This window comes from Acanthopagrus latus, chromosome 2 (assembly GCF_904848185.1).
Source record: "Acanthopagrus latus isolate v.2019 chromosome 2, fAcaLat1.1, whole genome shotgun sequence".
Lineage (NCBI taxonomy): Eukaryota > Metazoa > Chordata > Actinopteri > Spariformes > Sparidae > Acanthopagrus > Acanthopagrus latus.
Window position 1 is genome coordinate 19,179,108 of NC_051040.1, and position 12,715 is coordinate 19,191,822.

A 12,715-nucleotide genomic window follows, 5' to 3' on the forward strand; every position below is an offset into this window, starting at 1 on the left:
TCTAAGGATGAGGGCTTGTCATCATACCTCCAGGAGGGTGACTGCGTTTCTCTATGGCTTGCGCAGTTGAAGAACATGAAGCATCTTCAAGGATTTAGACTTCAGGTAAGTCTAGTAAATGAGTGAGAAAGATACCTTCCATCTGACAAAATTATCTTCATGGCAATTCTTTAAATTCTTAGGCAGTTAGCTACAACTGAAATTGTGAAATGCAAGTTATGTGTTGGATAATGCTAAAAATAGATATTAAGTTTATATCAACACATTAATCTCTCATAAAAGCATACACAATGTGGTAGAAAATAGTCACTATCCCCCAAAAATGCACAAAGTAATGAAGTACTTACATACTTATTTTTATTACAGATGAATAACATAACAGATGTCAATCAGAATATTTACAAAGACAACCAGACAAGAGCTATTTTTTGCTATGGACAACTGAACCTATACTGTAGGTCATCAGCTGAGCTAAGCTATGTAACCAGTCAAATTGTGGAAAATAAGGCTTATTTTGCTTTCCTTTGTCTGAGGGAAACGGATGTTCAAATTGACAACTGAAACAACAATGATCCATACAATCCATAGCCAGTCTGTAGTCCACAGCATGGGAGTTGTCACATCATTAATTACTGCTGACTGATTGAATAAGTGGCTGCTGATGCTGCTGTGGTGGTGGAGAGAAGTCAGAGGGTCTGCGGTTTTCCATGTAGCCATAGATTTTACGAAGGGCCACACGAGCCGCCTCTTCCTCTGCTGCAACGAGTGTCTCTCCTGGACCCTGAGCCAGCAGCTTCTTGTCACTGAAACAGCACACAGGAAAAACAGTTATGAATCATGCCAACATGACTCCAAAAGCAATGCGTTATTTGCAGTATTTAGCACCCATACCTGTATAAGCCCACAAAGTATAGTGGCAGGACAGTGCTGGCTCCGGCAGCCCTGATGAGGCGAGGCTCTGGCAGAGCAACGTTCCTCTTAGTAAGCTCCTCCACGAGTAGCCCCATGGGATTGACAACTGTCCACATATCAAACAGGTCCTTCCCAATTAGCTGAGTGGCCAGGAAATCCTATGGAGAATGGGGAAGGTGAAGAAAAAGGAAAATGTGACACTTCTGTACAAACAATTGAGCCAATTGAGGAATCTTAAGGTAGATAAACAATAGTGACTTTGAAACAACACAAAGAACTCTGTAGCACGCTTCTTACCCTGAGGAAAAATCCAGTTCGCTCTGCTCCACTGCTCTTCTCCAGTGCTCCAATCACCGCCATGAATGTATGATGAATCACATCATCAGGAACAGGGCACTCTGCACTCATGGTTAAGTCTTCAATGCCAAGATTTCTCGCTACATGGGTGACAACTGTTAGACTGGTAAGGTGCCCTACGATACCCTCCACCCCCTCACTCGGCAGGCTCGGGAAGCTGGCCCTGCACCAGTCAGTCAGGAAGCTTTTGGTGAAAGCCACTCCTGTTGTACTAAGCTGAATGTTATCTTTCAGAACAAGAGCGGTGGCCTCAGAGTCCACGCCTAACCCCCGTCTCCTCTCTTGCTCTGCCTGAAGGTAACAGGGATTGATGAAGGCTGTTTTCAGAAGCTCCAGGGAGAAGTTCTCATGGAGGCGATTGCTGAAAGCCTGAACCTCTGCATGGTAATCCCAGTTAGGCAGTTGTGACCTGAAAGAATTGCAAACATGGATTGAGTCCTGACTTCGTCTAAAACAAGATTTCAATTGCGTGCAGAGATTCCCCCTCCATTGCCTTGGAGAAAAAAAAAATGAACTAAATATTCAATTTAGCCTTTGTTATGTGGTGAATTATTCACACTCAGAGACCTTTATTTTGAAATGCCGAGTTTGCATCCACTTGTTACTCTAGTTCACGGTTCAAGTCTTTACGCTGCTTTAAGTGCCATAAAAGCTTCCTAACAACAATTAGTAATATTGGTAACTTTCTAAAAACCCAAGATGGATGGACATCGACGCCAAGCGTCTGTATTTCGGGCCAAATATCTGCGTTTTTAACCTCCCCAAGGCACATCCGCCCCCCTGGAGCATTTAACCTAGCTGAAATACTGAGGTCTTACATACTAGTAAAAGAAATAATTCTGAAAAAAAAGTGTCTAGGGATTGCTACAAAACTTTTTGGTTTGAAGTTACTAACAACGCAACTTTATTTTGTTGATAAAGTGATGCACAAACTGGAGCAAGAGATCCGGTCGGACTTTCCTCCACTTGAGCAAAGGAACCATGTTTGATAGCTTAGCGACGGGGTTCGCGTTAAAAACTGTGGACATAGTAACCACACTCACCCTGCTACACAAGTCCGCATTAACAACCCATGTAATATAACTACAATATTTTCTATTACAAGCCTACTCAATCGGCTACAATGAATAAACACACTGACTATATATATATATATATATATATATATATATATATATATATATATATATAGATATATATATATATAGATATAAAGAACACATTCGTGGCCTTGAAGTGCTCTCTAGTGAGCTCTTGTGTTAGCTAACGTTAGCCTCACCGTGGCTTCGGCGGCGGAGGTCCTTCGAGCTTCAACTTCTTCTCCATGAGGTATGTGTACGCTCTCATCCATCGCTTCTTCTCTCTGACCTGTGTCACTGATACATTTCTGCAGACACGCTGACAATGAATGCCTAACGTTAGCGCACCACGATTTAGTATATACCCTGACGCCATGTCGTTCAGTGACAGCGGAGTGCAACAGCTAAAGGTGTCCGACACGGAACGAGAAACAACATCCGGTCAGCTAAGATCAGTTCTGACGTGAGGAACAAGCGTTGCCATGGAGACCAAAATAAACGTTACCCGACGTTAGTAAACGGACCGGACTGCTGAGTGACATTTACGGGACTGCACGTCTTACAATCTGCCGGAAAACGCAAGAAAAATACGTTTACATTATATCTCTTTCGCCTGCGTGTTACTTCGATATATTTTTTGGCGATGTCCTCTGCTAAAATACAGGAAATGACGGAAGATAAAGTGGTGCAGTCGACTCAAAAGGCAGGTGGAGACGCCGACACTACTTCTTCGGTCAAAGATGGGAGAAACAAGGAGAATATCAAAACTCTGCAAAGCCCACCTCAAGAGAAACAGGAAAAACACTCAAGTCCAAGAATGACCAAAGGATTCCTGAAAGACCACTGCAAGCAGAACAAACTTTACTTAACACCTTGCCTGAATGACACACTGTACCTGCATTTCAAAGGTTTTTCCACCATCGAGAACTTGGAGGAGTACACAGGACTAAAGTGTCTCTGGCTTGAGAGCAACGGGCTTCAACGCATTGAGAACCTGGATGCTCAGACTGATCTGCGTTGCTTGTTCCTTCAGCAGAACCTCATCCACAAGCTGGAGAACCTGGAACCTCTGAAAAAGCTCTGCTCCCTTAATGTCTCCAACAACTACATAAACATCATCGAGAGCATCTCCTGCCTTCCTGACCTGAGCACACTGCAGATTGCCCACAACAAGCTGAAGACTGTGAGGGACGTAGAGCACCTGAGTCAGTGTCTGGCAATCAGCGTGCTGGACATGTCTCACAATCTGTTAGATGAACCCGAGATCCTGTCTGTGCTTGAGGCCATGCCAGAGCTGCGGGTGCTAAACCTAATGGGAAATGAGGTGGTGAAGAAAATCCCATACTACAGGAAGACCATGATTGTGCGCCTCAAGCAGCTCACCTTCCTCGATGACCGCCCTGTGTTCCCCAAAGACAGGGCATGTGCAGAGGCTTGGGCAGTGGGAGGGCTGGAAGGGGAGCGTAAGGAGAGGGAGCAATGGGAGACCCGAGAGAGGAGGAAAATTCAGAGCAGCTTGGACAACATGGCGGAGATCAGAAAGAAAGCCCTGGAGAGACGACGCCTTCGAGAGCTTCAGGAGAAAGGTAAGCTTTCAGCTATTACAATACTACCTAGAGTAAATATGGATTTGCAGCTTCTAACAGTACAGTCTACTTCATTTCAGGGGTGACTGAGACTCCATGTGAGGAAAACAACACCCAAATCTCAACTTCATCACAAGGAGAGAAGATCCAAGCCTTTGTCGAGGGCAGCCTGGATGCCCATGAAGAGCAACTGACACAGGCTGAACATCAGCCAAACGGTGAACGTCTAGAAGCAGAACGGTCAGGTCAACAGAGAGAGCAGGTAGTTAAAGTTGACCAGGACAAATCAGAGATAAAGCAGCTGGTGATGGAAGAGAAAGAAGGGGTCGATTCAGAGAACTCACCCCAAGAGAAAGAAAGCATTGTCGGAAAAGAAGATGAAGAACAACAAAACCAGAGACGTGGACTCCAGCTCATGAGAGATGAAGCCGAGAGAGAGCACAAGTCGGGAAAGAAACAGCCTTATCGAGTCGGGGAAGCTCCTCCTGAAGCAGACGGGGTTGTGCCACCAGCACACGGTCCTGGACCACTGGTTACAGAGCTGGAGGATGAAGAGCAGCTGGAAACCATTGACCTTCCCCCACTTCGCTCGCTGCGTATCGATGACCTGCCCGATCTAGAGGACGTGGACACAGACGACTTGGCGGCGATGTTCCCTTCCCAGCAAATGTTCACACCAAAAATAGAGGTCATATCAGGAGGTGACGATGAGGATCAACCTACTGGGGATCAGAGTGAGGGCATGCCGAACTTTAGTCCAGATGGGGATTCGCTGTTCTTACTGAGTGACTGCGACAAATCAGCTGAGGTCTCCAGCAAGTCTTCATCATTGGTGTATTCAGAGGATTTGGGCACCCTTGAGCGATCCATTTTTGGACCAGTGGGGAAGTCCCAAACAATCCAAACCTCCTCTCCACCACGCTGCCTGATTGAGGAGCTGGAATGATGCATTCAAGGTTTAGAGCATTTTGTGTCGGATTAAAGTCACAAACTACATATTTTTACAGGACTCGACTTCAAATCAAATACGTCTCCATACTGACAAGTTATAGACCATCTATTTGAGACCGTTAACTGCCCGATAAGGGCAAAGATTTAATAAAAAAAGAGAATATTTAGAAGAGTAATTCATTGTCAAGCATATTTGTGTTAAAGAATTTCAAAGCCATTTTGTCTATATGGTAAATTGTAATACTGTGTGGAAACAGACTGAATAAATCTTACTCCATCTGTAGTTTTCTTTCACATTTTTTCTGTTGTTGCTATAATAGCTTTATACCTTCTTTTAGGATAAGGCAAAAATTAATGGCTAGATTATCACTATTTTGAATCTCTTGTACACTAATTAAACTGACTTAAGTACACTTCCATTGTATCTAAAGCAGGGGAGCCCAGATTTTCCACTTGAAAGGCCAAAGCTGAATTGTATTATATTGTTAAGGTGCACAATGGAATTATGCAGAAGCCCAGAGAGGTATGTGAGAAAATAAATCTGGTGATACAAATATACAAAAAAAAATCAACTTAAGTTATCAAAAGACTGTGAAGACAGTTTTGAATTTATGACTACATATTGTGCATAGTATGTATCTGTATGACTGATTCCAGAGATATTTACATAATTGAACCTGCTGACCAGCAGTCCCCAGCCTGCCTTGGTCCAAAGCTCCTGTGCTAGTTAACAGCACCACTCCCCTGGTGCTCCAAGCTGCACATCCACACATTAGCGTTTCTCTAGTGATATGCTGCCCCATTTGGGTGGAGTATGAATGTTACAGATGGCCAATCCTTACATATTACACCTTTAATATATAATAATATTATTTCATGAAAAAGAAATGAAACATTGAGAGACGTGTTCCTATTTCAAACAAAACAATTATAGTGATGTGTGTATGTCAGTTAATGCATCAATAAAAAACAACACTCCATATGTATGGTTTTACTAAATTGTATTACATTTCCAAGTCCAAGTCACATATTTCTCTGTCAGCAATAAATATTCAACATGTTACATCTCAACACTACACCTCCATTTACCTATATTGGTAAACTACGATATACTGTATCTCTGGTTGAGTTCCCCCCAAAGCTCTGAGTGACATGAATAAATATTTACAGCAAGTCATGCTTAGCATTGAGCAAGAAGATTTGTAATAAAAACAAAAATGTGAGAAAAAATGAGACAGGGTGAAATAAGAGTAAAAAAATAAAACTGTACATGTATTAAATAAACAAAAATCATAATATCAGCCTTGTGGGCCACAGGCCTTGAACACATGTCAAGGTCCTGAACACACAGGGACTGAGTGCAGCGAGTAGCTAACATTTGACACGTGGAATAGGGGCCAGTGCGCTCTTCCTTCATGGTGACGGCAGCAACATGGGACGACTCTAACGTCGCAACCACACCCAGGTGTTGACGAGCCAGAAAGCCACAGTGACCGAGTACAGGATCATCTCTCTCTTTGTTCGCTCCTTGTTCTCCTCCTCCAAATGTTGGAGTCTCCTGTTCAACTTGATGAGCTAGATGTAGATAATTTAAAGTTTTGTCAGTGACAGGCACGAAACGATTAGCTCTCACTCAACAAGATGGAGGGAGTGCATTTATTAAGAACTAACCTGACGTCGCAGTGTTGTTGCATCAACCACAGTCATGTCATCAGGCCCTCCATCCAGTGTGGCTTCATATGTTGATAAGGCGAGCCTGGAAAAGAGACACGACACTTTGAGCATTACATAAATAAAGTGAGTATGATTTAGCATACTTTAGATAAAGCGTGCATCACCATTTTATGGATGATTCAAATGATTCTTGACTCGAAATGAGAATGGAAGGTAGGAAAGGATGAGGAAATGACAAAGGATCAGAATGAAGATAACCAGGTGAAGTTACCTGGAGTCATGCAGGGGGTTGGAGCTCGAGGCCGACCCCCCTCGCAGTGATGGTTTGCTACAGAGGTGGGGAAAGACAGGGTTGGAAGAAGGGAAAAATAAGAGAGATAGAGCAACAAACACATGGTACAGTGTTGCAAACATGCACACAGCTTGAACGTCCTTTGCATAGCTACATTCACTGTGTGGTCCCGGAAACCATCAGGCTAAGCATGTGGTCTTAAAGAAGACTTCATTCATTTATTCTTCGAAAATAGATCACAAAATTTGCAAGAAGTGATTTTCAAAAACCTTTGCCCTACGGGACGAGCGGCTTAGAGTGTTAAACAAAGTTGTGCCAATCGAACTTCTGAAGTGGGCAGAATATCAATACACACTGGTGATATCTGAAGGTCTTTCTTTTTGCTTTTACCTTCCTCAGGGAGTTAAAAGTTATCAGTTTTCCTGATACGACAAATCTCCTTATGGGGACCATTAACTTGTCTTCAAAGTGAAATATTAATCTCAAATGGCTGACAAGGCCTAGTGCAACGTTTCACCTGAAGAGCTCCTGCAAGAATGAACTCCACCTACCTGGGTCGAACTTTTGAGAAAAGTCACGTGTTGGACAGGTGAACAAGGCGAAAATGGCCACATTTACATTTTGTCTAATGCTTGCTGTATTAATATTGTTATTGGATGTTACAAATAATTAGTTAGAAATGTTAATGTTATGCTTGAGCCTATCACAAAAAACACACCAATAAAGGTAAGGGCCAACAGCATTTCAGAGATAGCACGCCCTCCCCTTAAACGCAGGGTGCTGTGAAACAGAAATAAAAAGTAGATCTAACGAGGCTTTGAAGAAGTAAACACAACTGATGCGGCCTGTGTTGTAAGTCAAATTTTTTCAGAGCAAAAAATGACCGGATGATTGGGAGGTCACCTGCGAGGGTTCTCATCCAAGACCTCCAGGACTTGTTGGTAAGCCCGACGTGTAGTGGACTGGATGAAAGATAGAACACCGCTAGCGCTGTACAGGTTGTGTTCTTCCTCAGTCACGGTGAGAGGGGGGCAAGGGTGGACAGTGGCTGGGGGGGACGGGGTCGCACTGTTCAGTGAACACCATTAAGAGCAGCCAATTCGGAGGGAAAGGGAAGAAAAAAGACAAAGGAAGGAGGAAGGAGAGGGAGAGAAATAAGGAAAAGAAAGTGTCTTCGGTTTTACTGACTTTGTAAGAAACTGCAACTGAGTGAGAGTGAACAAAAGTAATATTGCCATAACAGCTGGAGATTTAACCTGCCAACCACTAACAGTGCTTTACTAGCATAAAATACACTCAACAAACCACAGAAACAGAGGAGGAGATGTAAACTTAAGGAAGCAAATGAGCCAAATATTGGTAAGCTTACAGTCACATGCAATTATCTTGAGGAAAGTGATTGGGACATAAACAACGTTTTGGCCACAGAATAATATTTCTCTATATGTACAAAAACCAAGTCCCAATCTAATATTTATCATTTTTGACTTGCATGTTGTGCAAGATCCTCAGATGTCAACAATCTAGATATTCTTGATATCTGAATAGCTTGCATTAATAATTTATAGCCTGCATCAGAATTTTCCGTTAATGTTTTACAGCGACAGTGTTGCAGAAGAGGGGAAGTGTTGCCTTTGTGTGTTTATAGACTAAATGGAAATATTTTTCCATCATTTCATCACCAATCACTTAACATTTTTAAAATCTTTAAAGGATCAAATCAAAACTGATTAGAACATCAAACGTTTAAATTCATGGTGTTAATTGATCAGTGTCAGCAAAAAATAGAGCTGAATTCCCACACCAAAAACAGCAAACAACGCCAGTAACACCAGACAACCATCCACATCACAAAGACAAAGGGATGGAAGCAATCATAAACTAAGAGACAGATTCAACGTGCCAGTGCATGCATGTAGGTGATAAGATGGAGCTGGTAGCAGGCTAACAATGGCGTATCCACAACAATACTCACGCAGAATCATTGTGGGTCAGCTGACTGTTATAACGAGCAGCCGCATTCTCACTGGCTGAGCGTTCCCGCCGTAATCGTCCTTGGGGCCGCAACTACAAGGAGTAATGGCAATGAGTTTATTTGGGTTATGGTTTATTGTAAGGAAATTATTTTAGTCAGTACGTGAATTTTATACCCTTAGTAATGGACAACTGATTACTCTATCACTTACCACCTCCTCGCTGTCTGGAGCTGCTCGCTGCTCCTCCTCCAGGAAGTCCAGGGGCCGCTCATTGAGGGTGAGGACTCTGGGTGGAGTCTTCAGTGATAGGGTGTCTATTGGTGTTGACTGGATTAGGTCCAGGTCTCTGGGTCTGGGGAACTGGGCATCATTACTGTCTCCTGACAAAGGAAAGTTTTGGAATGAGTGATAGATGCATTTTCTACTTTTTCAGATTACATAATATGCTGTGATTATAAGGCTGAAGTTGACTGAGGACTTTTCTATTCACAGGTACTTGACGTGATTCTAATGCTGATTACTAAAAGGGATGGACAAACTCCTGATAGAGGCTTATCTTGTATCTGTGGCCATAACAACATTACTTAGTTTGATTACAGTCAGCTGACAGGTTTGTGTGCGATAAAAGATGTTGAACAGCATAGAAAACCCATCCCCCCACATACACAACAGTTTACTGACCTGAAATCACAATTCTCTCTGGGACTTGCATTATGACACCTTGGTAGACATCCTGAGATCCAACATTAGGGATTTCATGGGCTTGAGGAGCCACTTTGAGCATCTCAGGGATACGCATCCTCTGGCTGATCCCTTCGGTGTACTCCAGCTCATACTGGATTCGGTTCATCTCGGCCATCTCTGCCGTGGGGGAAGGGAATGCTGCTGCGCTCATTTGGCTCTGTGGAATGATTTGTTCAGGAAAACAGCGCTGATTGTTAGTCACAGAAAGGTCACACAGGTCAGAAAACAAGACAATATGACAGACAGGTGTGTTCTGACATTATCTCATGTTGAACTTGTCAACACTACATGCCTACTGGCTCATATAATTCATCTGCAACTACAACACAGCACATCACAAAACAAAAATCTCCTCAGTCAACACCCAGGACAATACCGGGGAGGCTGATGAGAAGCTGGGAGCAAGAAATGGAAAACTGCTCGTGACACAATCATATGACGATAACTTCTGACTTTGCAGACGAACACAGAGAGGCTACAGTTACTAGTTTGACTGAGTCAGACAGGAGCTGCTGCAGCTACTCATTGCTTTACACCATATGAATCTTGTTTAACATCAATGCTAACATAATGCTAATATCAACGTTGAGAACATTCAAGTGGCTAATACAAGTAAAGCTAATACAGTACTTATTTGATAAGCTACTGATCATAACCTAACATTCCCCCGTATTTGCAGTTATTAGTAACATGCTGCTGTTCAGCTCGGTGGTTTGAGTCTCCCAACAAAATCCTGAAGCTAATGTCAAATGAGGTTAGACAGCTACCTAGACAACGCATTTGCGCCATTTCAAGCTAGCGTGTTAGTTTCGGTTTCTTACCGTTTGGTTTGGTGCTAAAGATAGCTACGTATCCGAATAATAACTGTTAAATTCCGAAGGAAACAAAAACGTATATATTAATACACCGAATGGTCCAGTTAAATGTACGTATTGCAGATGATGAAGCTGTCAAACATCTCCTTGTGTTGCTACGAGAGAGGATTCTCCTCTCTTCTTCCTCTATCTGTTCTCCAAACAGGAAGTACGAAAGCTCGGGAGGAAGTGACGTCACATGCACCAAGCGCTGAAATTAAAAATAGAAAACGAAATTCGATACGTTTGTGACTTTGCTTACATTTCAACTAATTTAATTACATTTATTATTTAAATAGGTAATATATTTTGATTTATTTGGTTTATTTTTCAAGGCTCATCTTGTCTATAGCGGATATTCATATTGTATATTACTCCCTTTTAAGTTTTTTTTATTTGTACAATGCATCTGTTTTTGTTCTTACGCTGCTGTGACACCTTAATTTCCCTCATCGGAATTCGTGACGTAATGAATATTTAATGTAAAATATTAGCACATAAAATGTCATCATATAAATCGTGTAAGTTGAAGATTTATTGATTCATGTAGGCTATGGAATAAAATAAACAGTGTATGGCGTAAAATCACGTCCTATCCTGTCCAGAGATCAGTGCGTAATCCACTGTCGTTTACACTGAATGGTTGGGCAGAACTTCTCAGAACTAAGAGAAAACTTTTAGCGAGGATTTCCTTTTGGATGAAACGGAACATTTGAACGCATCATGTGTTCACGCACAGGTCAATGTCGCGGGGGGTTTGGGGAGGTGGCCCCCTCAGTGACTGTGGGTGGTGCATTCACCAGGAGCCATTCAAATGCTGCGATTGACATGAGACAAGTCGTCCCTCTGCAACACCAGTGAGTAAACGGGAAATCACGTCTGGATCTTGGGGGGAGATATCAATGCAAGACAAACACCAACTTCTCAGTCATGTCCTCCAGCGGACTTAACGTAACTGCCAGGATGCTCTTCTTCATCTGATGGACACGGAGGCTGCGCCGATTCACTGCTTCTCTCCGTGTGTGTGTGGAACTGGCTGAAATAATGTTCCTGGATATTTTGTGTGTGATATTATTCAGCACTATGCGCGTCGCATCATCCTTGGACCTGCAGCCTGGCATGTAAGTGACGCTTTTTCGTTTTAGGCTGTTTTTATTAGTTTGAACTCAGCCTGCTAGATTTTATTGAATAATCAGCTGGATGAGAAAAGTTTTTCTTTAACATGCTTTGACATGAGAGAGACGCAACATGTCGAAGCATGCAAAACAGAACGACAGAAACATTTTTAAAAATATATGTTTATATACATAAATGATTTAACTGTTGCTTTTGTCCGTATTTCTGTTATAGTTCAATCTGTTCAATGTCCACTAGGAGTCGCTCTTCCAGGTCCCCTATGGGGATGGATGTGTGTTTAATTGCACTGCTGTAACGTGCTTCTGCATAATAGCTTCCTATGGCATGTATTATTTCTTTTGTGGCACTGTACTCTACCAGAGGTTTCTGAATTTAAATAGTCTGTCTTGGACATGAATGACGGAATCGTTTTCATTACTGGAGAGGGAGAATACTTCCTCTAATTAACGTCAGGCTGCTCTGTATTGAAGCCAGATGTTTTTGGAGGACACCTCTGGATAGCTTAGGGTACCTGCACTGACAACACAGACTGTCTAGGACCGCGGACTGTGTCTCTGCCAAACCTCTGTTGCTGCTGTGTAGTGGTCATACACACTTCAATGCGTGCATGCACGCACATGAACATGCAAATAACTCCAGAGAGTAAGAAACTTAATTTCCTGTGGAATTTCTTCAGTTATTTATTGCCTGGAGGCAGTGTCCAACCCATGTGCTGTTTTGTTTTTCTTTATCTGGACCTTAATTAAGCATACTGCAACGATCAGGAAGCTGTGATGGTTTGACAGTGTGCAATGAGCTGATGTTAATGCAACTGAGCAGGTGAAAGCTCCTGTCTGTTGGAGCGCATGCATGGGAAGATCCATAGCCCTTCTCTGAAATCAATCAAGCAATTAAACATATTATACACAGCAACATGTCTTTCAAATATTTTTCTGTGTGTTATCCACTCACAGGCCAAATGTTTGTGCTGACCAGGAGATGTCCATGCTGGGGGGGCGTCAGCCTTGTGTCCAGGCTTTTACCCGCATGGTTAAGGTGTGGAAACAGGGCTGCACCAGCCACAGATGGTGTATGGGCTACGAGAGAAGGTAAAGGCAAAAAATACCCACACTGCACATACACTATGTCAATTAGCATTACTACTCCATGAAGA

General features: G+C 42.6%; 4 protein-coding genes across 10 annotated transcripts in view; 2 read left to right on the forward strand and 2 right to left on the reverse strand.

Moving 5' to 3' along the window:
- Positions 1–335: 335 nt before the first annotated feature.
- On the reverse strand, positions 336–2,724 carry mrpl44 (mitochondrial ribosomal protein L44). The gene is made up of 4 exons (XM_037117778.1): positions 2,549–2,724; positions 1,210–1,678; positions 892–1,070; positions 336–803 (listed from the first exon to the last, which is right to left on the reverse strand). Exons 1-4 carry the CDS (start codon positions 2,722–2,724, stop codon positions 626–628), a joined length of 1,002 nt encoding a protein of 333 aa, XP_036973673.1. The 3' UTR covers positions 336–625.
- A 96-nt stretch (positions 2,725–2,820) lies between these two features.
- Positions 2,821–5,168, forward strand: dnaaf1 (dynein axonemal assembly factor 1). The gene is made up of 2 exons (XM_037117742.1): positions 2,821–3,934; positions 4,015–5,168. The coding sequence occupies exons 1-2, from the start codon at positions 2,992–2,994 to the stop codon at positions 4,878–4,880; spliced, it is 1,809 nt and encodes a 602-aa protein (XP_036973637.1). The 5' UTR covers positions 2,821–2,991; the 3' UTR covers positions 4,881–5,168.
- Positions 5,169–5,869: 701 nt separating this feature from the next.
- mffa (mitochondrial fission factor a) lies at positions 5,870–10,601 on the reverse strand. Of its 3 annotated transcripts, XM_037117791.1 has the most exons (8): positions 10,393–10,601; positions 9,509–9,728; positions 9,038–9,207; positions 8,827–8,918; positions 7,755–7,919; positions 6,831–6,887; positions 6,557–6,641; positions 5,870–6,460 (listed from the first exon to the last, which is right to left on the reverse strand). In XM_037117791.1, the coding sequence occupies exons 2-8, from the start codon at positions 9,720–9,722 to the stop codon at positions 6,329–6,331; spliced, it is 915 nt and encodes a 304-aa protein (XP_036973686.1). In that variant the 5' UTR covers positions 9,723–9,728; positions 10,393–10,601; the 3' UTR covers positions 5,870–6,328. The 3 variants fall into 3 exon arrangements, with proteins under 3 accessions (XP_036973686.1, XP_036973696.1, XP_036973704.1); XM_037117801.1 differs by lacking the exon at positions 7,755–7,919; XM_037117809.1 differs by lacking the exons at positions 6,831–6,887; positions 7,755–7,919.
- A 658-nt stretch (positions 10,602–11,259) lies between these two features.
- The window catches only part of megf6 (multiple EGF like domains 6), a 62,782-nt gene continuing 61,326 nt past the window's right edge, over positions 11,260–12,715 (forward strand). For all 5 annotated transcript variants that reach the window (XR_005072747.1, XM_037087942.1, XM_037087950.1 and 2 more), the window contains exons 1-2: positions 11,260–11,546; positions 12,516–12,650. Coding sequence is in view for 4 of the 5 variants with exons in the window: in XM_037087942.1 (XP_036943837.1) it covers positions 11,470–11,546; positions 12,516–12,650 (212 nt within the window). In the remaining variant the exon portion in view is untranslated. The remainder of the gene's footprint in view (positions 11,547–12,515; positions 12,651–12,715) is intronic.